We start from the raw sequence: 27407 nt of genomic DNA, 5'->3' as shown, positions 1-27407 counted from the left end.
AAAAAAATAGTTTAACCAAATAAAATAAAGTGCTTATAAAAGTTTTTAATAAAGATGAAAACTTGAGATATTGGGCTAAAATAAATAACAAATAAAGCAAGAGAGATAAAGGGATAAGGGAAAAGACACAAGAAGTTTATACTAGTTCGGCCTAAAACAACAAGGCCTAGTCTAGTCCCCAAGGAAAAGCCCCTTGAGATTTTCACTGCTCAAGCTTTTAATTAGGATAAGCTGGTAACCTTTACAAATAACGAGCACTCTCCAAACAAAACAATCCTTTGTAGAAGAGTCTCTAAAACCAAGAGATATCACCTCTCTTGAAACCTTGGGATCGCACCCAATACAAATAAGAGTTACAACAATAAAATAATACACCAAATGTGTAGATATAACAAATTGAAGCACAAGAACTACAAGACAAACTATGTAGTATAAAAGAGCTCTCAAGATAATAAATTAGCAAGTGTAAAAATAATGAGAGTGATGAATAGTATTTTTGACAATGTTTAGTGCAAATATGAGTTGTATCAAATGAGCTACCAAATACTCATATTTATAGTCCAAATGGAAATGAAATATGCAATTAAAAAATCATAGCCGTTGCACACAAATATTCATTCTTGGTCAACTTGCAAATTGAAAGAAAATGAGTCGCTGCCAATTAACATACAAAAATAGCCGTTGGAAAATATATGGTTAATTAAGGCAACACAATATCTCTTTTATAAATGAAAAAAACGTAAAATGCAAATGGTGACCAAAAAGAGTTTTAATGCCAACGGTAACAAAACTATTAATGCACGAAGGTCAAAATATTTTGGCAAAGATAATGACATGAAATGAATTTTAAAACAGAATTGATTATGCCATTTTAATTCTCAATGCATGCTAAATATTATTTTTATGCTAAAAAATTATTGTAAAATTTCCATAGTAAATTATAGTTTTTCATGTAAAAATAGTTTCATGTAAAATCACTTTATGAAAATCATCTGTGAGTGTGTGATTTATTTTCATGAGAGCTTTTTCTACTACTTACAAATAGTCCTAATAAAAATAAAAATAAATTCCAAGACTTGAAAGCTTAAATCCTCTTTTCCGCTTTTTGCATCTTTGTTCTTCTAGGACTTCTTTTGTCATCATCAAAACCAAAGTATTCCTGTCAAGGCATATATTCACATTCTCCCCCTTTTTGATGATGACAAACATCTCTAGGAGTGATTTGCTCAATGAAAGGGTTAGATAAATAATAATCAATAATAAAATATTTGACAAAGATAAGCGCAGATTTAGCTCCCCCTCACTATATGCAAAGAATTAAAATTCACTCCCCCTGAAACATGCAAATCACATAACTCTCCCCCTTTTGGCATTATCAAAAAGCGGGAAAGAAACAATCATGGCAAGGCATATATTCAGGAAAATTTAAAGCAAAAAATAAAAGAATTATGTGAAAAGAGTAAACCATTTTTCCTTCTCTTGAGTTTGCAATTTCATTTTGGAGAAGAATTTTTGATAAAGCTCACCATATGATGCATAGCCAATATTGTAGTAATAATAGGAGAACTTCTTTTTCTCCCCCCTTTCATGTGCTTTGAATAGCCTCGATAATTGTACCAATTTTAGTTCTTGGCCTTCAAGCACACCTACAAAACAAAATCAAGTTTTCGCTTTTGGTACCCAAAACATTTTGGGTCCTTGAGAGTTAGCATTAGGCAAAGTGCCCTTTGGAATCCACTTCCATTTACCATTCATATCATTGTTCTTTCTTAAATTACAGATAGAGGATGTATGACCTTCTCTTCCACAATAAAAACATTTAACAAAAGGGGAACTTGATGTTTTGTTTGGACGAAAGAATTTTCTAAAAAGTTTTTCATGATTTTTTGGACGATAGCCCAAACCGGCTTTATTATAAGTTCCCTTTTGATTTCCCAAAATGATGTTCAAGTTTTCTCTTCCCATTGTGAATTTAGCAAGTGTGTTTTGAAAATCCTCAATTTTATTTTTCAAAATATTGCAATCATCACACTTCAAAATATTTTCCTTTTTATTTTCACAAAAGGTACAAGAAGATACTTCACTTGCAAAAACTTGTTTCTCTTGAAGAATTACTATTTCCTTATTTAAAGTGTCAATTTTTGATTCAAGAGTAGAAATAGTTTTCTTAGAGGTAGAAACAATTTTTCTAAGCTTAGTTGACTCATCATTTAATTCTTTACAAATAGTAAATAACTCATCATAAGTTAAGTCATATTCAGATTCAATAGAGTTTACCTCATCTTCCTCATTGTTTGCCATGAAACATGAATATGCTACTTCATTTGTTGATTCATTGCATGAGTTTGTGTCTTTGTCATTCCAAGCGATATAAGCCTTCTTTCCGTTTGTATATCTCTTTTGACTTAAAGGACAATTGGATTTTATGTGACCCTTTTCACCACACTTGTTGCAATTTGGATTGAAGGAAGTTCTTTCATTGATTCTAGCTTTGAGAGCAAGAGCTTTCTTTTTCTTTTCACCTTCTTCACTATCAATGAGACGATTTAATTCAAGCTCATGTTCCTGCAATTTTCCAAACAAAGTGGCCAAAGACATAAAAGATAAATCTTTAGATTCACAAATCGCGGTCACTTTTGGAAGCCAACTTCGGTTCAAGCATCCAAGAACTTTATTAATTAAATCCTCGTTATTGAACGTTTTTCCAAGAGCTCTGAGATGATTAATTATATGGATAAATCGTGTTTGCATATCTTGGATGCTTTCTCCCGATTTCATCCTAAATAATTCATACTCATGAGTCAATGTGTTCATTCGAGCCCTTTTGACCTCGGTAGTACCTTCATGGGTCAATTTAAGGGTGTCCCACATTTCTTTGGCGGTTATACAATTTGATACACGATAGAATTCATCAATGCTTAATGAAGCGGTGATAATGTTCTTAGCTTTCAAATTGTATTGAACCTTTTTCTTTTCATCTTTGGTCCAAATGGATCTTGGTTTATTCATCACAACATTATTGACTAAATGAGTGGGAATAAATGGACCATTTTCAATAGCATCCCAAATATCACAATCAATTCCCTCAATGAAAATTTTCATTCTCTCTTTCCAATAACCATACCCTTCACCATTGAAAGATGGGGGACAATTTATGGAATTGTTGTTTGAAGTCATCTTGCCTCTTGAGACGATTAGTCCTTAACAAGAGTTCAAGCTCTGGTGCCACTTGTTGAACAAGTGACTTCAAACACACAAGAGGGGGGTGAATTGTGATCTTTAAAAAACGATTTAAAACAAGCACTTAAAAAAAATAGTTTAACCAAATAAAATAAAGTGCTTATAAAAGTTTTTAATAAAGATGAAAACTTGAGATATTGGGCTAAAATAAATAACAAATAAAGCAAGAGAGATAAAGGGATAAGGGAAAAGACACAAGAAGTTTATACTAGTTCGGCCTAAAACAACAAGGCCTAGTCTAGTCCCCAAGGAAAAGCCCCTTGAGATTTTCACTGCTCAAGCTTTTAATTAGGATAAGCTGGTAACCTTTACAAATAACGAGCACTCTCCAAACAAAACAATCCTTTGTAGAAGAGTCCCTAAAACCAAGAGATATCACCTCTCTTGAAACCTTGGGATCGCACCCAATACAAATAAGAGTTACAACAATAAAATAATACACCAAATGTGTAGATATAACAAATTGAAGCACAAGAACTACAAGACAAACTATGTAGTATAAAAGAGCTCTCAAGATAATAAATTAGCAAGTGTAAAAATAATGAGAGTGATGAATAGTATTTTTGACAATGTTTAGTGCAAATATGAGTTGTATCAAATGAGCTACCAAATACTCATATTTATAGTCCAAATGGAAATGAAATATGCAATTAAAAAATCATAGCCGTTGCACACAAATATTCATTCTTGGTCAACTTGCAAATTGAAAGAAAATGAGTCGCTGCCAATTAACATACAAAAATAGCCGTTGGAAAATATATGGTTAATTAAGGCAACACAATATCTCTTTTATAAATGAAAAAAACGTAAAATGCAAATGGTGACCAAAAAGAGTTTTAATGCCAACGGTAACAAAACTATTAATGCACGAAGGTCAAAATATTTTGGCAAAGATAATGACATGAAATGAATTTTAAAACAGAATTGATTATGCCATTTTAATTCTCAATGCATGCTAAATATTATTTTTATGCTAAAAAATTATTGTAAAATTTCCATAGTAAATTATAGTTTTTCATGTAAAAATAGTTTCATGTAAAATCACTTTATGAAAATCATCTGTGAGTGTGTGATTTATTTTCATGAGAGCTTTTTCTACTACTTACAAATAGTCCTAATAAAAATAAAAATAAATTCCAAGACTTGAAAGCTTAAATCCTCTTTTCCGCTTTTTGCATCTTTGTTCTTCTAGGACTTCTTTTGTCATCATCAAAACCAAAGTATTCCTGTCAAGGCATATATTCACACGTTTGAGTTTTTCTCATATCTTTTTGTCTTTTGTGCTTAGATTTATTTTAATTTTTTTTGATAATGACAAAAGGGGGAGTATATGTGACAAGTATTTAAAGGCTCTGAGCCCCATTAATGGCATTTGAAATTTTTGAAAAACTTCTATCTTTTTACCTTATTGGTATAAGCTATGAATGAACGAAGGAGTATCAAAATTCAAGTAAAGTTAATTGAACCATTCTTCTTATCTATAAGTAAATTCTTTCAATGATTCAATTTTGCTTTTAAGCTCTGATAATAATTATTGCGCAAAATGAATTTAATTAACCTGGATAGAACTTAGGGGGAGCTTACAAACCTCACCTTAAAGACTATCAGACTCAGGGGGAGTCTGAGCTTACAAACCTCAGATTCTGAGCTTACAAACCTCAGAACCCCAAAGTCAACTTGTTAATTAGATTAACAACAATTGATCAATTTTAAATACTTTTGTTTGTCATCATCAAAAAGGGGGAGATTGTTGGAACAAAATGTGTTTAACAATAAACCTTAAAGAGTTTTGATGATAACAAGGTATTAAAAATTGTAAATTGGATTAGCTAATATTTGTTCAAGTGTACAGGACCATAATTATAAAGTTACATCATCATTGGTTCTGAATGAGCAAATAAAGAGCTATGGAAACAACAAAAATTTGAAGCTTGGACGCTCCTGAAGGCAACTTGCTCCTGAAGAAAAAGCGCTCCTGAAGTCAAGCTGCTCCTGAAGAAATAGCGCTCCTGAAGTAAGCTGCTCCTGAAGAATAGTGCTCCTGAAGACAAGAGGTCCAGAAGTCACATCATCAGAAGCTGCATCATCAGAAGCTGCAGAAGTCATCTCATCAGAAGCTGCATCATCAGAAGCTGCATCATCAGAAGCTGCCTCATCAGAAGCCATTTCACCAGAAGCTGAATATCAACTGGATTTGCAAAGAATCAAGAATTGAAGAATCATCAATGCAAAAGCTGTCTATTGGATTCGAAAACACAAACAAAGGATTAGTGGAGCTTGCAACGGTCATTTCAAAGGTGTTTGAAGGTGTGTGTTTGCAATTTGGACGAAAGCGTTGACATTGTACTTTGTACGAATTGTACAACCACGTTCTCCACTACTCTGTTTTGTGTCTGCACTTCAAGACAAGAAAACAGCTCCAGAATACGGTCTCGCCTGCATAGATGTTCCTTTGGATAAGGAATGGATTTCAAATTTGTTCTTCATAGGACAACAACCAAATCAGGCAAAAGATCATTGGTGAAAGATCAAGCTTCAACAACGACTCTTTGGTGTGCTGGCAATTTCACAACGTCTCTTTCACACCTCTATATAAAGGAGTGAAGACCTAGAGAATTGGTAATGCAAGAACGCTGAACGAAAGACTCACAAGATTTTCACAAGTACCAAACCTCTGCTGAAATTGTTCTGCATTCACTTAGAATTTCTGTGTCTCAAAGTCATATCTTAGAAATTCTTAAGTCCATTGAGTCTGTATCTGATTTGTATTGTGAGCACCTCTGATTGTATATCAAGTGTTCAACCTTAAACAATTTTCTGTGTAATTTTGTTTAGTTAGGAAGTCTCTTGCAGTTGTGCTTGAGCAGGAAGTCTCTTGATTGTGTTCTTGAGCAAAGGAAGTCTCTTGCTTGTGTGCTTGAGCATTGGAAGTCTCTTGCTTGTGTGCTTGAGCATTTGTAATCAGATATTACTCATAGTGAAATCTCCTTGGAAGTGCAAGGGGGACTGGACTACTTCCGGATTGTGGAAGGAACCAGTATAATTGCTTTGTGTCGTTCTTCTTCTCTCTCTCTCTCTGTTTTATTCCGCTGCATTTAGATTCTGATCATCACTTCAGAAGCTGTCTCACTTAGCTTCTGATCAGTGTATTCAGTTGTTTAGAGAAACGAAGAATTTTTCAAAACACAATTCAACCCCCCTTCTTGTGTTTTTCTCACCTTCACATAGTTGTACACGCTCAGCCTCTGTAAGAGCTCGAGCTTGAGTGTAAGCCTGGTGAGGCTTAGAGAATACATATTGTTTTGCACATTGCAAAAAGGAGGAAGAAACTCCTAAGAACTAGTGGATAATCTCACAAAGCTGTGGGGACTGGACTAACCCATATTGGGGGAACCAGGATAACTTCTCTGTGTGATCTCTCTTAACTCTACTCTTTACTTTCTGCTTTGCTTTAGCTTTACATATTTATTGTTTTACTAACCAGTTCATTTCAAGCAAAGTCTTAAAAGTACAAATTCTTAAAGAGTACAGATAAATTTTTAAAGGGTCACTATTCAACCCCCCCTTCTAGTGACATTTACTTCAACTTCAATTGGCATCAGAGCTCTGCCTCGGTTAGAGCACTTAACAGTGTAAGAGGAAAAGATCCAGGAAGAAGAAAATGTCAAAAACAGCAAAGTTCGTACCTAAAGGAGGATCATCAAATAGACCTCCAGATTTTGATGGAACAGATTACTACTATTGGAAAGGAAAGATGAGATTATTTCTAATATCTCAAGACAATTACATGTGGCCAGTCGTTGAAAGTGGAAACTTTGTTCCAATGACAACCGCTACAGCAACAACACCCTCAGTAGTAAAATCACAAGCAGAATGGTCAAAAGAAGAAAACGAAAAGGTACTTCTAAACTCTAAAGCTCAATTATTTCTAACTTGTGCCTTAAGCAGGGAAGAATACGATAGAGTAGAGGAATGTACAACTGCTAAAGAAATATGGGAAGCCTTAAAGATTCATCACGAAGGAACAAGTCATGTCAAGGAGGAAAGAATAGACATGGGAGTTAAAAAATTTGAAACATTCGAGATGAAAGAAAATGAGACTATTGATGAGATGTTTGCAAGATTGACAATCATTGTAAACGAACTACGCTCTCTTGGTAAAACATTCACAACTCACGAGAGAGCTAGAAAAATTCTAAGAAGTCTTCCAAAAATTTGGAGACCAATGGTTACAGCAATCACACAAGCTAAGAATCTTAAAGAGCTTGAGCTTGAAGAATTGGTAGGCTCTTTAAGAGCTCAAGAATCCATCCTCATGGAAGATAAACCACCACAGAGGAACAAGATGATTGCTCTCAAAACCTCTCAAAATTGTGAAAACCAAGATGAAAGATCATCCTCACAAGATCCTGAATCAACTGACGATTACATCAATCAGTCTGAGGATGAGGTTGACCTAGCCTTGATATCAAGAAAAATTCAAAGAATGGTTTTTAGAAGAAATCAAAACAAAAGACCATTTCAACATAGAAGAGAACCTCAAAAATTCGAAACAGATAAAAGCAAGGTTCAATGTTTCGGATGCAACAAGCTAGGACATTACAAATCAGAATGCCCTATGGAAAAGAAGAAAAAACCTCCATTCCAAAAGGCAATGCTTGTCACTTGGGATGACATTGATGACTCAAAAGATGGCATCGAGGTTGAAGAAGAAAATCTTTGTCTTATGGCAAAAGATGATGCAGAAGAGGTAACCTTTTCTAACTCTTGTCTTTCTTGTAAAAAAGTAGAAATTATTTTTGATAACCTCTTAAAAGATTCTGAAATTTTATCTCAAAAATGTCTATCTCAAAGAAATCAACTTATTGAAATAAAGAAACAAAATGAGGAGCTACAAAAACGGAATGAAGAATTTCTTCAAACCATTCAAAATCTAAAGCTAGCTAATCTCAAATTGTCTGAAGAAAAGGATGTTTTAAATACTCTACCTTTGAAATCTTTTGAAAAAGAAAATGATTCCTTAAAACATCAAGTAGAGGAACTAACAAATGATATTACCATAGTCGAACAAACCACTGAAACTTTTGAAGAAGAAAATAAATTTTTGAAAAATCAAGTCGTAGGATTAACAAATGACATCACTAGTTTTGTTAAATCCACCGAAACATTTCAAAAAATTATAGGATCCCAAAAAAGAATAAGTGATAAAACAGGGATAGGTTTTAACATTTTAGAGACACAAAAAATGTATAAGAACTTTTTTATACCTAAACCGGATAAAAAAATTCTAGTTCCTAAAAAATGCACCTTTTGTAGAAAATATGGTCATTCTGAAGATAACTGTTTTTATAAGAAAAAGAAAGCAAATGTTTATAGAAAACCTATACATCATGAGACAAACTATCAGGTTAAGAAAAAGAGAAAATGTTCCTACTGCAACAAGTAAAAACAAAAGTTTCAAAAACATTAACCCTCAAGGACCCAAATCTATATGGGTACCTAAGTTACTACTAACCTCTGACACAGGAATGTTTGCTGGCAACCAAGAAAAGACATTGGTACTTGGACAGTGGTTGCTCAAGGCATATGACAGGGGATAAAGAATGTTTTCTCTCCTTTGAAGAAAGAGAAGGAGGATCAGTTACTTTTGGCAACAATGATAAAGCTAAAATCAAAGGTATGGGTATCATTGGTAACAATAACTCTGCTAAGATTAAGGATGTTCAATATGTGGAAGGATTAAAACATAACTTACTAAGCATCAGTCAACTTTGTGATAGTGGCTTTGAAGTTATTTTTAAACAAAGCATATGTGAAATTAATCAATCATCCTCAGGAAAAATCATCTTTACTGGATCAAGACATAAAAATCTTTATATTTTATTTTTAAATGAACTCCCAACTGAATCTTGTTTCATGTCCATAGATAAAGATAAATGGATCTGGCATAGACGAGTTGGTAATATAAGTATGAAAACTATTTCAAAATTATCCAAACTTGATCTAGTTAGAGGTCTTCCTAAACTCAGTTATGACAAAGATAACATATGTGAAGCTTGCATAAAAGGGAAACATGATAAAAGTAGTTTTCATCCCATAAACATTATTTCCACAAATAAACCTCTTGAGCTTCTTCACATTAATCTCTTTGGTCCTATTCAAACTGCTAGTCTTAGTGGAAAAAGATATGGATTTGTAATTGTTGATAATTTCTCCAGATTCACGTGGGTTTTATTTTTGAAAAACAAAGATGATTCTTTTGAACCTTTTAAAACGTTTAGTAAAAAAGTTCAAAATGAAAAAAATTCAAACATCATTTCTGTAAGAAGTGATCATGGAGGAGAATTTGAAAATTCTTCTTTTAAATCCTTCTTTGAAGAGAATGGGATTTCTCACAATTTTTCTTGTCCCAGAACTCCTCAACAAAATGGTGTAGTTGAAAGAAAAAATAGAACTTTACAAGAAATGGCTAGAACCATGTTAAATGAATCAAATGTTGAAAAATATTTTTGGGCTGAAGCCATAAACATATCTTGTTATATCTTAAATCGTGTTACTATCAGAAATATTTTAAACAAAACCCCATATGAACTATGGAAAGATAGAAAACCTACTATTGCATACTTTCATATCTTTGGATGTTATTGTTACATTTTAAACAACAAAGATAATCTGAGTAAGTTTGACTCAAAATCAGACAAAGCTATTTTTCTGGGTTACTCTACTACTTCCAAAAGTTATAGAGTTTATAATCTAAGAACCAGATGTACAGAGGAAAGCATGCATGTTGTTTTTGATGAATTTAATGATCTTATTGTTGAGAATGTAAATGAGGATGAAGATGAACATCATCATTCTAGTCATCAACAATCTTCTGAGACATCAAATCAAAAAGATGAAGACGAACCAGATTCATCTTCGCTATCCATTCCTCCAAGCTGGAAATCAGTTGTTGATCATCCTAAAGATTTAATCATTGGTGACACTGCTGATAAAGTAAGAACAAGATCATCTTTCCAAGACAAAACAAACATGGCTATGATTTCTCAAATAGAGCCAAAATCCATCAATGAAGCTATCACTGATCAATCATGGATTAAAGCCATGACTGAAGAGCTTTCTCAATTTGAAAAAAAACAAAGTCTGGAATTTGGTACCTGATCCTCGAGACAAAACCATTATTGGAACAAGATGGGTGTTCAGAAATAAACTAGATGAAGATGGTAAGGTTGTCAGAAATAAAGCAAGATTAGTTGCTCAAGGTTATAATCAACAAGAAGGTATTGACTATGATGAGACTTATGCTTCTGTAGCAAGGTTAGAAGCAATTAGAATTTTACTTGCTTATGCTGCACACAAACACATCAAACTTTTTCAAATGGATGTTAAAAGTGCTTTCCTAAATGGTTTTCTAAATGAAGAGGTCTATGTCCATCAACCTCCTGGCTTTGAGGATGATAAAAAACCAAATCATGTTTTCAAACTTTCAAAAGCCTTATATGGTCTCAAACAAGCTCCTCGAGCTTGGTATGAAAGACTAAGTACCTTTTTACTCAAAAATGATTTTTCTCGTGGACATATCGACACAACTCTTTTTAGGAAAATTATAACCAAGACCTTTTAATTGTTCAAGTCTACGTTGATGATATTATTTTTGGATCTACAAATGAAAAAATGTGTGAGGATTTTTCAAACCTAATGCAAAGTGAATTTGAGATGAGTATTATGGGAGAACTTCGCTTCTTTTTGGGTTTACAAATTAAACAACAAGAAGACGGTATTTTTATTTTTCAAGAAAAATACATTAAAGATCTTCTCAAAAAATACAAAATGAATGAAGCAAAAATTATGTCTACTCCCATGCATCCTTCCTCAAGCTTAGACAAAGATGAACAAGGTAAGTCTGTATCTGAAAAAGAATACAGAGGAATGATTGGATCACTATTATATCTAACAGCAAGCAGGCCAGATATTGTATTTGCTGTAGGACTGTGTGCTAGATTTCAAACTGCACCCAAAGAGTCACATCTTACTGCTGTTAAACGAATTTTCAGATATCTTGTCGGTACTATTAATCTTGGTTTATGGTATAGAAATGACAAAATTTTTAATCTTACAGCATATTGTGATGCTGATTATGCCGGAGACAAAATTGAAAGAAAAAGTACAAGCGGAGCATGTCAATTTCTTGGTCAAGCTCTCATCAGTTGGTCATGTAGAAAACAAAATACAATTGCTCTGTCTACTACTGAAGCTGAATATGTGTCAGCTGCAAGCAGTTGCTCTCAGGTATTATGGATAAAAAATCAACTGGAAGATTACTCAGTAAGGTACACAAAAATTCCTATTCTTTGTGATAATACTAGTGCTATAAATCTGTCTAAAAATCCTATTCATCATTCTCGTTCTAAACATATTGAAATAAAACATCATTTCATCAGAGACCATGTTCAGAAAGGAGAAATTGAATTGATTTTCATCGATACTGAAAATCAACTCGCATATATTTTTACTAAGCCTTTGGTAGAAGATAGATTTAATTTTTTAAGAGATAAATTATCTATTATTAGTTTGTCTTTATTAAATTAATTATTTATATTTTTCTCCAACATTAAAATAGAGGATCAAAAAATTTACTTCCCTCCAAATACCATTTGTTGTTGTCTCCTATATCACTATTAGTCTTTTCATTTTATGCCTTTTAGATCAATAACTTTTCCTTCAAACTTTTTCTCTCACGTGTTCCCAAGAAAAGGTCATCATTGTTATATTTTTTTGTTTAAAACTTTAAAACAAAATCTGCTTTTTGTATCTACTAAACCCTTCCTCTTTTTCTCTTCTCCTTCAAACCAACAACACACAACTCTTCAACACTTCAAATTTTTTTTTTCTCTCAAAAATGGAAGAAACAATCAATGAAACCATACCACCACCTCTCTCCGCTGAAACCGAACCACCATAAATTCCGCCGTCACTCTCACCACCACCTTCTTCTTATCACCCAACTGAAATATCTCCTTCTCCTTCTCATCAAACCGAATCTCCAACATCACCACCACCAAACTTTAATTTGGCTTTGATACCTTTTGTGCAATACAATCCCAAACCCATGACCACTGTGTCTCCTTCAGAAGCTCCTTCTTCTTCTGACCTTGAACCTACACCAACTGTGTTTGCTTCAAAAGCCCCTTCTGCCTCTGTGTCAAAACCCACCGGTTCCAAATCAAAGAAATCGAAACCTAAAACCTCTTCATCATCGTTTCCAACTAGAAAGTCTCAAAGGATGAGGTCTGTGAACAAACCTCCAATGATTGATACAACTGTTCAGTTATTGATTCTGATGGAGAAAGAATCGAACCTAGGGTTCTTTAAACAAACGAACCTCCAACTCAGGAACCAGTTGAACCTCAACCTCAGGAACCAGTTGAACCTCAACCTCAAAAATCACCCCCCAAGAGAAAGGTTGTTGAAACCTCGGTTGAAATCACTCCTCCTCCATCAAAACAGCCCAAGAAATCTGTTTCTAAAAAGAGGAAACAAGTTGTTGAGTCGTCTCCTCCTCAATCTCAGAAGAAATCGAAAACCTCTGGCTCAAGCTCTTCAAGAGCTCAAGTAAAGGGAAAGTCTGTAGCTCCAAAGAAAGTTAAAGCTGCCTCTCTGGATGAAGTTTTTGGAGATCCTGATATCAAGTTTGCTTATTTGAGCAAATGGGCTGACAAAGCAATAGCAAATGGAAGGGTAGTAGATTTGGTTGATTTAGCTGCAAGAGGTCAGAACATAAAACCTCATTTTGATGCTTTAGGTTGGACTCCTATTCTATCTGTAAAGGAATTACAGTACGCACGCCTTACTCGTGCATTTTATGCTGCTGCTAAGTTCAAATCAAATGGTCATGTCTCTGTGACACTCAAGGGCGTATCTTTCAAACTTACTCTAGAGGTTATCTGTAACCTTTTTGACATAGAGAACAAAGGTGTTCATCTCTATGGTGATAAATGGTTCGATCATTACAAGCTAGACTGTGATGATGCGTTTGAAAGCTTCTTGAAAGAAGGCTCTGATGGACGACCAACTGCTGCCAACCTTAATCCTACGTGTCATCTGTTTCATAACATAGCAGTTCGCACCATTGTCGCAAGGTAAACAATGCTGATCTAAACATTATTTATCATCTGGTACACAAGAAACCTCTAAACCTAGGTTATCTAATCTTAGCACACATGAAACAATTCGCCATTGCTCGTCGTTCTGCACCCTATGTCATGCTGTTGACTAGGATTTTTAAGGAGTTTAATGTACCTTTAGATGATGAAATTGGCTTAGATGAGTGTGCTGTGATAGATGGTTCTCTTTTAGGAAGGCTGCGTATTGCTAGTATTCATAAACCCAAAAGGAAGAAAACTACAAAACATAAGGTTAGTGGATCTGTCAAGAAAAAGGGTAAAATAAATGAACCTCTGCCTGAGGCTGAGGCTGAGGAAATACTGCCTGAGCATGAGACAGATCTGTCTGAGTCAGGATCTGAGACTCCTGAGCCTTCTGTAGAGATTGAGTACTCCACACCTGAGCCAGAAATTGAAAGTCCTAAAGAAGGATCTAAATCTGAAGTTGAAACTGGAGAATCAGAAGATGATTCTGAATCTGAGGAAGAACTAGGAAATAAGAACAAGGATGAAGCTGAGAAAGAGGATGTTCAGCAAGATCATTCTTTGGCAGAAGACAATTTCACCCTTGAGCACAACACTCCTCCAATTCCTTCACCTAGAAACTCCCCGTGTCCTATTCCTTTTGAACATCAATCTTCACCTTTGCCAAACTTGAATGAAGATGTTCAAGAAGGTTTTAATTCTATGTTTTTTGATCCTGCTTCTGTGATACCTTTTAACCTAAACCCCTACCAATACTACTCCATGACTGGTGGATTTCATCTAGATGATGAAATGCAAGGTATCTCTCAAGGACAAACCAGTAACCTAAATCCTTCGACCTCATTCATCTCACCAACAAAATCTTCTGATAACCCTCTGATGGATATTGCTCATCAATTCTTTGTTTCACCTTTACTTGATCCAAAACTCAACAAACCATCTTCTTCCTCTCCCTTACCCGAACCTAGCCACTTTGGTTCACTTGGATCTTTTGAAAATACTGATTCTGGAAACACTAATGTACATGTTGTTCCTGCTGGTCCCACTAATGCTGATATAATTTTGAATATTGTTGGTTTGCAACAAACTATTGCTAGTTATGGAAATAGACAAGCCTTTATGGATAATTGGATGTTGGGAGAATTCTTGCCTGCTGTTGCTCCAAATCTGCCACCTCTTTTTCTACCTGATGTTGCTTATCCCATCCTGCCAGTATCTGCTGCACTTGCATCTGCACCTACTCCTGCACCTGCACCTGAGCCCTCTGATCAGGCTCCACCTCCACCTCCAGCCTGAGGCTGAGGCTGAAATTTGACCACCCCCTTACTTTTTGGTTGCTGACAAAAGGGGGAGAATTATCTTGAAAAATCTGGTGTCTGCTATTATGCTTTTTATTTCTTGCTTTCTCAAAAATTGCAATCAGTCTGCAATTCGTGCTTGTACAAACAATTGTTTAGTCTAATCTTTTAGAAAACTAGGTAGTACTTAGTTTTGAACTCCTTTTGAAATTTCCAGGATCTTTTCTTTAAGCTTAAACATGGTGTATGTAGCAAATTGATCCTCTGAAATTTTAATATTATGCTTATGCTAATCATTATGAATCAATTGTAATCATGAATTATTTTGATTAATGAAATGAATGATTCTATGCCTTTATCTTTTCATCTTATAATCATGTCATTTTAAATTGTATGCATAAATTGAGGGGGAGCCCCAAAATTCACATGATGCATAAATTAAGGGGGAGCTTTTATTCTAAACCTCCTTATGTAATTTTAATTTCAAGAAGTTTGTCATCAATCAAAAAAGGGGGAGATTGTTGAAGCAAAAATCCCTTTTGAAAATGTTTTTAAATGATAAACAAACTCTTGTATTAAAATTAAGATTATAATTTTATTTGGTTATTTAATGTGTGCTCTTAAGTGAATTTTATTAAGGATAGGAAAGTCCAACTCTCACACATTGTTAAAACCATGGATGATTATGCTCAAGCTCAAACGAACATTGTGAACAAGCTCTAGCTCTCATAAACATTAAAGATGGTAATTCATTCTTAACCAAGAAAGGTTAATAAAACAAATCACAAAGGAAAGCCATGCGCAAATGCTAGGGAAAATTATCTTTCAATCATGTGCTAATCATTTGGTAAAGCTAAAGATGATGACAGCCCTAAAGTTGAATCTTGATGAGCAAGCAAGCAAAATATCTTAAAAGAACAAGACTTGGTGACCAAGTATGCCAAAATAATTAAATAATGATGTCTTAGAGACTAAGAAATGCAAGGACATGAACATTAATACATCTTGGAGAACAAGCATGAAACAGCTGTAAAAAGAAAAGATCTTTTTACTGTTCATGTACTTTTCACTGTTCACACACGCTCCTGGTACAAAGACAAGCTCAAGCTCTTAGTGTTAAATGTTGAGGTCGAGGCTGACAAGCTCAAGCTCAGCGTACAAAAGTATGGGACAATGGCAGTTTTGCAATTCCTATCAACAGCAAGGGTCTCTACACAAGAATGAACAACTGCAGATTTTGAAGGATGAAGGCTGGCTATAAATAGAAGCTTTCTCTCAACAAAGAAAGTATGAATTTGAAATACAATTTCAATCCTACAAACAAGCAAATTCATCAAGCAATCTCAATATAAAAAATACTCTTACAGTACCAAATTATATTTTTCGGATCATCATTTTAAGAGTATTACAAAGTACAAACTCTCATTCTCTTAGTAGCTTGAAAGTTGTAACTAGATCCAAATATCAAATCTTGTTTTGATTGTATATCCTCTTGACTGTAAAATCTTGAGTGATAGTGTAAGCTTGCTGAAGCTAATAATATCAGTTGTGTATGCCTGGTGATGTTAAGAGAATACATAGTTGTACAAGCTCAGCCTCTGTAAGAGATCGAGCTTGAGTGTAAGCCTGGTGAGGCTTAGAGAATACATATTGTTTTGCACATTGCAAAAAGGAGGAAGAAACTCCTAAGAACTAGTGGATAATCTCACAAAGCTGTGGGGACTGGACTAACCCATATTGGGGCAACCAGGATAACTTCTATATGTGATCTCTCTTAACTCTACTCTTTACTTTCTACTTTGCTTTAGCTTTACATATTTATTGTTTTACTAACCAGTTCATTTCAAGCAAAGTCTCAAAAGTACAAATTCTTAAAGAGTACAGATAAATTTTTAAAGGGTCACTATTCAACCCCTCTTCTAGTGACATTTACTTCAACTTCACATATATCAAACTCATAAAACGACAACGGAGGGTTAGTATTTGTTAATTCATCATCACAAATATCAAAGCGAAGCATCAAAAGAAGAAGTTTTGATATTGGAACAAGTGAAATTAGACAAGGATTGCGAAATATGATAATAGTCTAGCAAACCTTGAGACAAATAAAGTTCTGTTCTTCAAGGATTCCAATATCAATCAACCATGAGAATATGCGTGGTTGCTAGTGGAACACATTCACTGAAACAGAAAGAAAATGTGACAAGCTTTAGAGAAACTTGTCTTTAGAAAGTGGGTCCAACAAAAAGTTCTACGTTTAGGGTTTGGTTTGTGAAGGTTTTGTCATCAAGATGAACCAATAATCCCAAGGCACCTTTTTATTCTTATTTTCAACCGTTAAAAATCCAATCTTTACAACTGAACTTCTTTCTAATCATCCTTAAAGGTTAATTGAATTAACCAACTCCTTGTCGGAACGATACTCTTTTATTACTACACCGGTAAATCGTGCACTTGCGGATTTACTACATCAAGTTTTTGGCGCCGCTGCGGGGGAGTTAACCAATTTAATTAACTTTTTAGTAGTGGTTAGAATTTTTTCTTTTTCTAGTTTTCTTCTCTCTTCTTTCTTCTTTTTACCGTTAACTTCTTGGGTTCTTGTTCTTTTATGCGCAGAAGCAAAAGTCTTGGTGAATTCGTACCCGAAATCGAAAGGTTCTTACATAAAAGAAAGAGAGAAGCACGAAATAATATCGTTATGGCTGCGGAACGCTCTCTTAAGGAGTATGCAACCCCTTATACAGAAGAGCCACATGCTATTATTGTGTACCCAATGGTTGAGGGTAACAATTTTGAAATTAAGCCTGCACTACTTAACTTGGTGCAGCAAAATCAGTTTTCTGGATCACCCACTGAGGATCCCAATCTGCATATTTCAAATTTTTTAAGACTCATTGGAACCTTGAGAGCGAACCAAGAGGCCGTAAGGCTACACCTCTATTGTTCACCACTACTCCCTATGACCCTCTAACTCCTATCAAGGATGTCTCTTTATCCTCTTTACCATCAGACACTAGTACTATCAGTACACCTACGTCAACTTTACATACCTCACCTTTACCCACATCAACTTTAACTCACCTACCCCCATTATCCTGTCCCCTGCATCTGCAATTTCTTCTTCTGTAGAGTCCTCCCAATAATATATTATCTCACAATCTGCCTCTGAGTATCCTTCTAGTTCCTCTTCCACTATTGTCCCTCCTGCCAACCAACACCCTATGCAAACTAGATCCAAATATGGTATTGTTCTTCCTCGTCTCAATCCCACCCTTTTGCTTATGCACACTGAACCTAAGAATGTAAAACAGGCTCTGGCAGATCCCCAATGGAATGCTGCTATGAAGGAAGAATTTAATGCCCTTCAGAAAAATCATACTTGGTCACTTGTGCCACTTCCATCCAACATGAAAGCTATTGGTTGTAAATGGGTGTTTAGGGTGAAGGAAAATCCTGATGGTACTGTTAACAAGTATAAACACGCTTAGTTGCTAAAGGCTTTCATCAACTTCAAGGATTTGACTTTAATGAAACTTTCTCCCCTGTTGTGAAGCCTGTAACTATCAGAATTATTCTTACTCTTGTTATCTCATACAAGTGGCAACTTCAACAGCTGGATGTTAATAATGCCTTCTTAAATGGCATCCTTGAGGAAGAAGTGTATATGCAACAACCTTAAGGTTTTGAAAGCAGTGGCCCACAATTAGTTTGCAAACTTCATAAGGCTCTCTATGGCCTTAAGCAAGCTCCTAGACAATGGTTTGACCGGTTAACAACTGCTCTAATTCAGTTTGGGTTTAAGGCCAGTAAGTGTGATCCCTCACTATTTACCTATGCTAATACACATATACATACATAATAAAGCATGAAGTCAATAGTCAATAAACCAGCTAAGAGACCGCGAAAGCTAATCATCATCCTCAAGAACACTTCGACGTCTCGTTATCTGAAAAAGTAAACGGAAAAAAAATGAAAAGTAAATAAAAAAACTGATAAATGAAAACGGAACAATGCAGCTAATATTCTACAACTTACCGTAACTTTTGTCTGCTTTGCTGTTTGGCTGTTAATCTGCTCCAGCAGTGTTATGAGTCTTTCTTCAGTAACCTAAGAATTCAATTTCATAAAGAAGTCATGGAAGTTATCTTGGTACAATGATACTTCATATTGACTTATCTTCTTGTGTATGTTGATGATATTATCATCACAGGCAGTCCTTATGACCTTGTTAACACTTTGGTTCACAAATTTGACTCTGTTTTTAGCTTAAAACATCTTGGCTCCCTAAGCTACTTTCTTGGAATTGAGGTCAAACACCTTGATGATCATTCTTTACTTCTTACTCAAAGTAAATATATCAAGGATTTGCTTTCAAAAACTAACATGCTTGAATGTAATCCCATAAATACTCCTATAATGTCTAGCTGCAAGCTCTCTAGACATGGTTCAGATACATTTCATGACACCTCTTTGTACAAATCAGTGGTTGGTTCCCTGCAGTATGCTACCATTACCAGACCAGAGATTGCATACTCAGTCAACAAAGTATGCCAGTTCATGTCTCAACCTCTTGAATCTCACTGGGTTGCTGTTAAAAGGATACTCAGATATCTCAAAGGGACCCTCAACTAGGGTCTGAAGCTGTTCCCTGCCCCTATTCAAAAGCCTCTCCCTCTCCAAGTGTTTTGTGATGCTGACTGGGCAGCAGACCCTGATGACAGAAGATCTACTTCTGGTGCTGCTATTTTCTTTGGTCCAAACCTTATCTCTTGGTGGTCTAGAAAACAACCAGCTGTTGCAAGATCCAGCACTAAAGCTGAATATAGCTCTCTTGCCCAAGCAACTGCTGATGTACTTTGGGTTCAGACTTTACTGCAAGAACTCACAATTCCCTTTACTTCTCCTACCATTTTTTGTGACAATCAATCATCAGTTCTGCTTGCCCACAATCCCATCCTTCATACCAGGACCAAGCATATGGAGATAGATCTTTTCTTTGTTAGGGAGAAGGTTTTAGCTAAGCAACTCTCTGTTGTTCACATTCCTGGAACCGACCAATAGGCAGATGTCCTCACCAAGCCACTCTCAACTGCTAAGTTTCTTTTGATGCGCACCAAACTTAATGTTGAAGAACACCCACATTGAGTCTGAGGGGGGTGTATTAGAGTATCTGTTAAGATAAGCTTAGTATAGAGTGTTTGTATCTAAGCCTAGTCTTATCGTAACTGGCAAGTGTAAGTAAAGCCTTACACTTAACCTGCTATTACAGGTTACCTGAATTCATCTATATAAGATAAAATGTAACATAATTCTTCATTCAATGAAAATCAGAATTTTGATTCAGAAAGTTAGTTAGATCAAAAAGAAATTTCTTTCTCTACTCCTTCAAACTTTATACTTATGAAATTATTATAAATTTTAAATTAAAAATACAACTTTTTACATCAGTAATCAGTTTTCAATTAACATTTTGAAGAAGATGAAGATAAGAAATTGTGAACTATACTGATACATTATGTAAACTAAAAAAATAATCATTAATTTAATATTGAAAAAACTAATTCCTTTAATATTTTTTTCATCATTAATTCAATAATTATTTTTCAATTCACGAACCAATACATACAGTTCACAATGTTAACTTAAACTGTAAAATAATCTAAACATAATACTCTATATTTAACTAATTTTTAATCAAAATAATTATACAAAATTAATTAACTAATAATCAATTTCGAGAACCAAGTACACACACTTAACAAAATTGCTCCCCAAATCTCCATCTATGTATACAAAAAAGAAAAAGTAACAAGAAAGTACAAACTCAATTATCTCTCCCCCTCTTGTCTACTTTCCAAGAAAAAGTAACAAGAAAGTAACAAGAAACTTGTTTTTACACAGACAAGTGTCCTTAGTCTTACAATAATGACATGACTCATTGTCACCTTCCTTTTCACATTATTCACAAACCCTTTCATAGTTTCATTCATTCATCATCTAACCATTTTCAATTCATCACATGACATGTGTTCACCAATAACAAAATAAATGAAAAAACTCACTCTAGTTATTAGCTCCTAGATATAGTAACTAACTAGTTTAACAAACTAGTAACTTGACACATTATTATTCTTAGAAGTTTTTTCTGGCACCACCAATGAGTTCAGGTTTTGTACCTTCTCCCTCTTCACAACCTAACTCATCTACCGAGTTTCTTGATGGATTAAAGTTTGGTCAAAAAATCTACTTTGAGGATGCAACAAGTACTGTTGTAGTAGCAGCTTCTCAAATCAAACCTAATGCGGTTGGTGTTGGTGGCTCTTCTTCTTCTTCATCATCTTCATCTTCAGGAATGAAGAGGGGAAATAATCATCCACGTAGGTGTCAAGTTGAAGCTTGTAAAGTAGATCTGAGTGGTGCTAAGGCTTACTATTCTAGACATAAAGTTTGTTGCATGCATTCAAAATCTCCTTCTGTTGTTGTTTCTGGTTTGGAGCAAAGGTTTTGCCAACAGTGTAGCAGGTCACATGTTCTTTAACTTCTATGTCTTTGACCATTCTACTTTTGTTTATAATTTATTAACTACTTCAAATATTCTTCCTTTTTTAGTGTTTTTTTCTTTCTATAATGGGTATGGTCTGGTTTAATTTTTTTCCTTCTTGTTTTGCCTAACTCATTTTGTCTTTTTTATTTTATTTTTTATTTTTTATGTTTTAAACTTTTAATATATATTGTTTGTTGGTTATTTATCTTCTATTTTTTTTTATTTTATTATAGATTTCTTAGATGTTGTTGGATTGTTGTTTTATTTCATTTGAATTTGATAATGGCATATATATTGTGATCCTAATGTTCTTCTATTATTGGAGACTGGCTCATATTATATTTCTGTGTTTGATGCATCTCTGCCTACATTTATTTTTACTAGGAATGTTGTTGATACATGCTTTTATGCAAATGATGGTTCTCTTCATGCATACCTGAAATTTCAGAATTTTATGATGTACCATTCTTTCCAAATTTCAAAGAAAAAATGGTCCCCCTTGAGAAGTTGATGTCAATCTCATACTAGTGTAGAAAAAATGATCCCACATGGCAAGTTATTTATTAAAACATCTTTGCTAAATAAAATAATATTCATTCACCATTATACCTGGAAGAACCTTTAGCTTTAGCCATGTGACATGTCCTACTGGTAAAAGAAGTGGCTAGTGAGAGGGTTAGTCTTAATGAAGGATAAGCATGGGATGATAATCACATAGATTATATATATTTTGAATTTTGTATTTCAATATCTTTTTGACAAAATATTTTGTATTTCAATTTAAAAGGCTTTGGTTGATTGGATAATTTGTAAATGTATGTTTGGCTTATTGATGACCAATTGAAATTTAAAGATATTTCTACCCAAAAAATGTGTAAGATGTTGTTTTATTGGATAATTTGTGATTACTTAGGAAAAGGCTAATGAGTGTTTTTAGAGCGAATTAAAGTTTTTATCAGGAAGTGTAGATTTTGAAAAGGCAAATGTATTTGGTACTGTCATTACATACCAACTATTTTAGGACTTCAACTGTATTTTAAATATATGATGTTTTTAGAACTTTCACTCTCTTCGTTTTTTTTTTCTTCTTTCTTCGTTGTTTTAGGACTTCAACTATATTTCAAAATATTTGAGTTCATGTTTCAAATAAATGTTTTGGGACTCTCTTACTTTTTATCGATAAGAATCATCTTATACTAAAGATGATGCTTATGGATAAGAAGTAAGAGAGAAGTTTATTGGAATCTATGTTTCAATATTATTTTGTATATTAAACCTCCGAGGCATAGGTTTTCCCGACGATATGATATTTCTCATACAATGAATGAACACCACCAAAGGATGTGTGAATTACATCTTAGGTTTAGGGTTTTTTGTGGCTCTGGGTGGTTTGACTGCTTGTCCTCGGTCGTTCTCCTGGTGGAGTTCTCTCTGGCTCTTATGGGTGGGGTATTCCCTCTTTGGGGAGTTAGGTCTGGGTTCTTTGCCGGCCTTTGGGGGTCGTGTTTGCTTGGGAGTGTTGTTGTTCTTGTTGTCCGGCCCGTTGTTGCAAGCATTTTGGGGATTTTCTTTGGGTGTTTTGTGTGTATATGTTCACGAACATCACTTGTGTGACATTATGGTGTCAATGTCATGTGACATTGACCAATCATAGTGTGTCACGTGACATCCTTTATTTAAAAAAATTACAAAACAAAAAAAACATGTGAAAGAGAAAGAAGAAAACCCGTTGTCACATTGTGGTTAGCCAATGTCACATGGCATTGACACTACAATGTCACCCAAGTGTTGTCCGTTGTTTTCGTTGGGCATCACTAGTGCCTTCCCTGCTTTGTTTTGCATGTCCCTCTTGTAGTTTTTCTCGTGCATTTTGTTATATTTTTTGCTATTAATAAATAATAATAAATCTTATGTTTGTATTTATGATAGAATATTTGCTTATTGTTGTCGGTTGTGACCAAGAGCATCGACAATGAAGGATTTCAGTATTTGGTGCTTAAATGGGTCATACGCGGGCACATCATTCATTTATAATTTTTTAATAGTATTATTTAATGAGCATTAAGTCACTTCAACTCAGCATCTTACACCTTACACAAATCTTTTAAATGAGCCTTACTAATAACTTTATATCATTTATCGATAACTCTATACCAACACATTTTAATATTTTAATATTAAATTATATGGAACCAACAAAGAGAGAGGGTGCTTATATGAGATCCTCTTCTCAATGGGTACCATTATGGATATGTCTACAACGCGGGTACCTATAAGGTACCAATTCTTATAGAGATAAGCTAACCCCATTGGGGATAGTCTAAGAGCTGTTTAGATAGTATTCAACAATCATTTATAGTAAATAAATGTTGAAATAATCTTGCAATGATTATAAGTTATAATCCTTGCGAGAATTATAAGTCATTTAATTAATAGCAATCCACACATATAGAAATTAACCCCTGCATTTCAATTTCTTAATGATTGTTCCTACGTCTAACTTTTTCATAAGCATCGATAATGCTTTTGGTAATAACTTAAGAGCCAAATTTTTATATCTATGGAGAAGGTCTTATGAATTAGAGGCCAATTTGAACCAGAGCCAAGTCAGTTTGAGTTTAAAAATCTCTCAGTTGCATGAGAGTTTTACAAAAATGTTAAATACTTCAAATATTCTCATTTTCTCTTTTGTACCACACTGTTACATAACCGTGGGATCGTTTTTATCTCAACGAAACTAACGTCCTCTTTGATAGAACTTGCACAGGTTTCATCAGCTTCCTGAATTTGATCAAGGGAAACGAAGTTGCCGCAGGCGACTAGCTGGCCATAATGAAAGGCGGAGAAAGCCCCAACCGAGCTCCTTTTTAACCTCGCGTTTTCCCAAACTCTCCTCTTCTACCTTTGGTTAGAAATTATTCCTTTTGTTACCATTTAAGTGTTATTTATTTAGAAATTTTTTCCTTTTTATTTATTTTATCAAAGTTCAAATAAGGCTAAATGAAATGATTAATAGTTAAGGGTACTAAGATAAATAGTTTCATCCAAAGTAATAAAATTTATTCATTTTCTTGGTATGTGTAAATAACTACGACATTTAAAAAGGGACGAAGGTAGTATCAGCAAAATATCAATTCCAAATATCTATGTTTTCAGCTTGTGATTATCCTTATTTGTAGAATAATAAAATTGCTTGGTCTGTGTCAACAGATAATAATGGCAAAGGTAATAACTTTCTGATGGAATGTGCTTCATTCCAAAAATTTTCTCTGGGAAATGCATTATCAACTCCGAGATCAGCCGAGCCGGTTCCCGGTGATCAAACAACACAATTTACCTGGCAAAACAACTCATCGACACCATCGGACTTTTTCCTACAAGGAACAAACTTCCATGGTCCTCCTAGTAGACATCCTCCAATAATGGATAACTACAATGAAGTCACAGATTCAAGCTGTGCTCTCTCTCTTCTGTCAAACCAAACATGGTACTCTAGAAACACAACAACACCAAGTGTTGAGATGAACAACTTGTTGAATTTCAATGGTTCACTCACTACACAATCTTCTCAAGTTGCACCCAATTATCAACTTCAAACAAATGCTTCTTCTTGGTTTTTAAAGGGCGTTGATTCTCGTAACTGTTTGTCGCCCGATGATGTTCCTGATCTTGGTCTCGGTCAAAATTCGCAGGCTATTCATAGCGATCTTCGTGGTGAGGTCAACGTTTCACAAGGCAAGAACCATTACTGGCCACTTTAATACTCTTGTTTGCTGTCATTTGTGAAATTATAACTGGTGGTATTGGAACATGAATTACTAGACTGTTACTAGTGCTTATTTTATTTTGGAACTTTGGATTCCTGCTTTTGTTTGTTTCAACTTATGAGCAGGATCTTTATCATTTTGTGGAACTTTCAGGCATTATTTGTTTTTGCCTATGTGAACAATGTGGGTTGATTTTTAGTATGTGAAACTTTCAGACGTGGGGTATTAAAGTGTGGGTATGAATAATGTGAGGTATTAATTTTTGCATAGGCACAATCACAAATGAATAGTGTTTGGTCACACACACATAAAAAAAATCTTTTTCTTAAAATACTAAATCTTTTTATCATTAATTTTCTTTTTAGGGTTTTTCTATCCTATGCAACATTGCATAGGTTAAGGTGCAATAAATGCACCACTTTAATCAAAGTAAGTTGTCTTATTAATTGTATTTTCTTGAAAAATGATTTTTTTTATCTCTCCTATTAACCATTCTATTTATTTTTTGAATAAATCTTCCTTTTTTTCTCCTTAAATAAGAAAAGATGATATACTGTATATACGGAAAAAAAAACTACATGTTTTAATTCACCAAAAAAAAAAAAAGCATTTTAATATACTGAAAAAATATAATGGAATAGGTACATTTTATTTATTTACGTTAGGATGAAATTAACTATTCTGACCTTAGTAATTAATTACATCTGTGTTTTCTTTTCAAAAAAATAAGTACTGGACAATGAGATTTCTTTTCTTTTTTAAATTGATATATGAGATTACATTTGATCTCAACGTTATTGAATTTTTTTTACTTAATTGGATAATTACTGATTTTTAATACAAAAACAAATGGTACTATGTCGAATCAAAATAATGGTAGGAAGATATAATTTTATATATTATGCATATCAATTTATGACTCTAATATAACATATATCTTTTTTTTTTTTTACACAATATAACGTATAATTTTTTTTGTCAAGATATATAATTTCCTTTCATATACAGTATAAAGTACATCTTTTCTTATTAAGATTAGAAAAAAAAAATTCAAAATTTAAATAGAATTGTTAATGGGAGAGATAAAAAAAAAATCATTTTTCAAGAAAATACAATTAATAACACAACTTATGTTGATTAAAGTGGTGTATTTATTGCACCTTAACCTATGCAATGTTGCATAGGATAGACAAACCCTTCTTTTTATTATTAGAAAAAACCTTTTGATGTATGTCTAAATACTATTCATTTGTCCTCGTGAGCTTAACTCAGTTGGTTGGGACAATGTATAAAATATGCAAGATCCAGGGTTCAAACCCCGGCCACTACCAAAAAAAAAAAACTATTCATTTATGTTTGTGACCATAGTAGACTTTTCTTTGAATTGGGTTATTTCGGTTGATTTTTTTTAAAGCTCATTTGTTTTTTTAAAGGTCAGGATTCAAAAGGATGTCACTGGAGGTATCTGCCATACCATTATGTTTGTTCGATCGATGTAGATAAATGATTGAGTCACATTCAGTGATTCTATTTTAATTGATGTTGGGTTTAGCATCTTAAACTTCCGTGTCACAGTTTAATCTTTTTTCTAAAATAAATTTAGTTCATAAATTTTAAGTAACTATCTAAAAATGTTTGTCAAAAAAAAGTAACTATCTAAAAATGGAAATTTTTGTTTTCTTCTGAAAACAAAAAAGATGTTTAACTATTAACTAAAAAAAGTGAAAAATTAAGGAAAATGCAAGAAAAGGGGAAGTTTGTAGGGTTTTCAAGAAGTATAACCCCCCTCCCTCCAATGCTTAAATTGGAGAACTAAATAGGAGAAAGGGTAGAAAGGCCACAATGGTTAGAAGAGGATGCCCAAAATTTTTAGAAAATTGTTTTTCTCACATAAGAAATTGCTTAAAAACACATGAAAAATACGTTTTTGCCTCCATCGTCAATTAACTACCGCTCGGTCTTTCCAATAATAAAAAAAAATTCGAACAATATATAGTTAACCAACGTGGAGTATGAAAATTGCAATGATCATGAATCATGATGACTATGTTTTGACTTCGGCAACAACTACACAAGTATTAAGGGTGCAGGGAGAGAGGAGAGAAATTGTATTATTCCAAAAACACGTGCACTTATTAATGCTGATGGTGAGGAGGGTCCTGCACAATCCCACTCTATATATAGTTATATACACACATCCCTTCCCACAAAGATGCTTGAATTACAATTCCCTCCCCTCTTATGTTAAAATATGCACCCCCTCCAAAGATGCTTGAATTACCCTCCCCTCCCCTCTTATGTTAAAATATACACTCCCCTCCCCTCTTATTCAAAACATATTGAGTAAATTACACTCTCCTCCCATCAAAGATGTTTGAATTACACTTCACTCCCCTCTTATGTTAAAATG

The 27407-nt window shown here is 34.1% G+C and overlaps 3 protein-coding genes across 3 annotated transcripts; 2 read left to right on the top strand and 1 right to left on the bottom strand.

The window, feature by feature from the left end:
- Nucleotides 1-1659: 1659 nt before the first annotated feature.
- Nucleotides 1660-3177, bottom strand: LOC146955195 (uncharacterized). The gene has a single exon (XM_085747983.1). The coding sequence runs from the start codon at nt 3175-3177 to the stop codon at nt 1660-1662; it is 1518 nt and encodes a 505-aa protein (XP_085604109.1).
- Nucleotides 3178-6901: 3724 nt separating this feature from the next.
- Nucleotides 6902-10864, top strand: LOC146955194 (uncharacterized). The gene is made up of 4 exons (XM_085747975.1): nt 6902-7990; nt 8767-8917; nt 9938-10236; nt 10355-10864. Exons 1-4 carry the CDS (start codon nt 6902-6904, stop codon nt 10862-10864), a joined length of 2049 nt encoding a protein of 682 aa, XP_085604101.1.
- Nucleotides 10865-20701: 9837 nt separating this feature from the next.
- On the top strand, nt 20702-25227 carry LOC146955193 (squamosa promoter-binding-like protein 17). Its single transcript, XM_085720570.1, has 3 exons — nt 20702-21208; nt 23998-24137; nt 24441-25227. The coding sequence occupies exons 1-3, from the start codon at nt 20844-20846 to the stop codon at nt 24989-24991; spliced, it is 1056 nt and encodes a 351-aa protein (XP_085576696.1). The 5' UTR covers nt 20702-20843; the 3' UTR covers nt 24992-25227.
- Nucleotides 25228-27407: the final 2180 nt, after the last annotated feature.

The sequence above is a fragment of the Medicago sativa genome, chromosome 1 (genome assembly GCF_051527215.1).
Source record: "Medicago sativa cultivar Bolivia chromosome 1, Bolivia_mono, whole genome shotgun sequence".
NCBI classification, from domain to species: domain Eukaryota; kingdom Viridiplantae; phylum Streptophyta; class Magnoliopsida; order Fabales; family Fabaceae; genus Medicago; species Medicago sativa.
The sequence above is the reverse complement of the archived record's forward strand: the minus strand, read 5'-3'. Positions and strand labels throughout refer to the sequence as shown.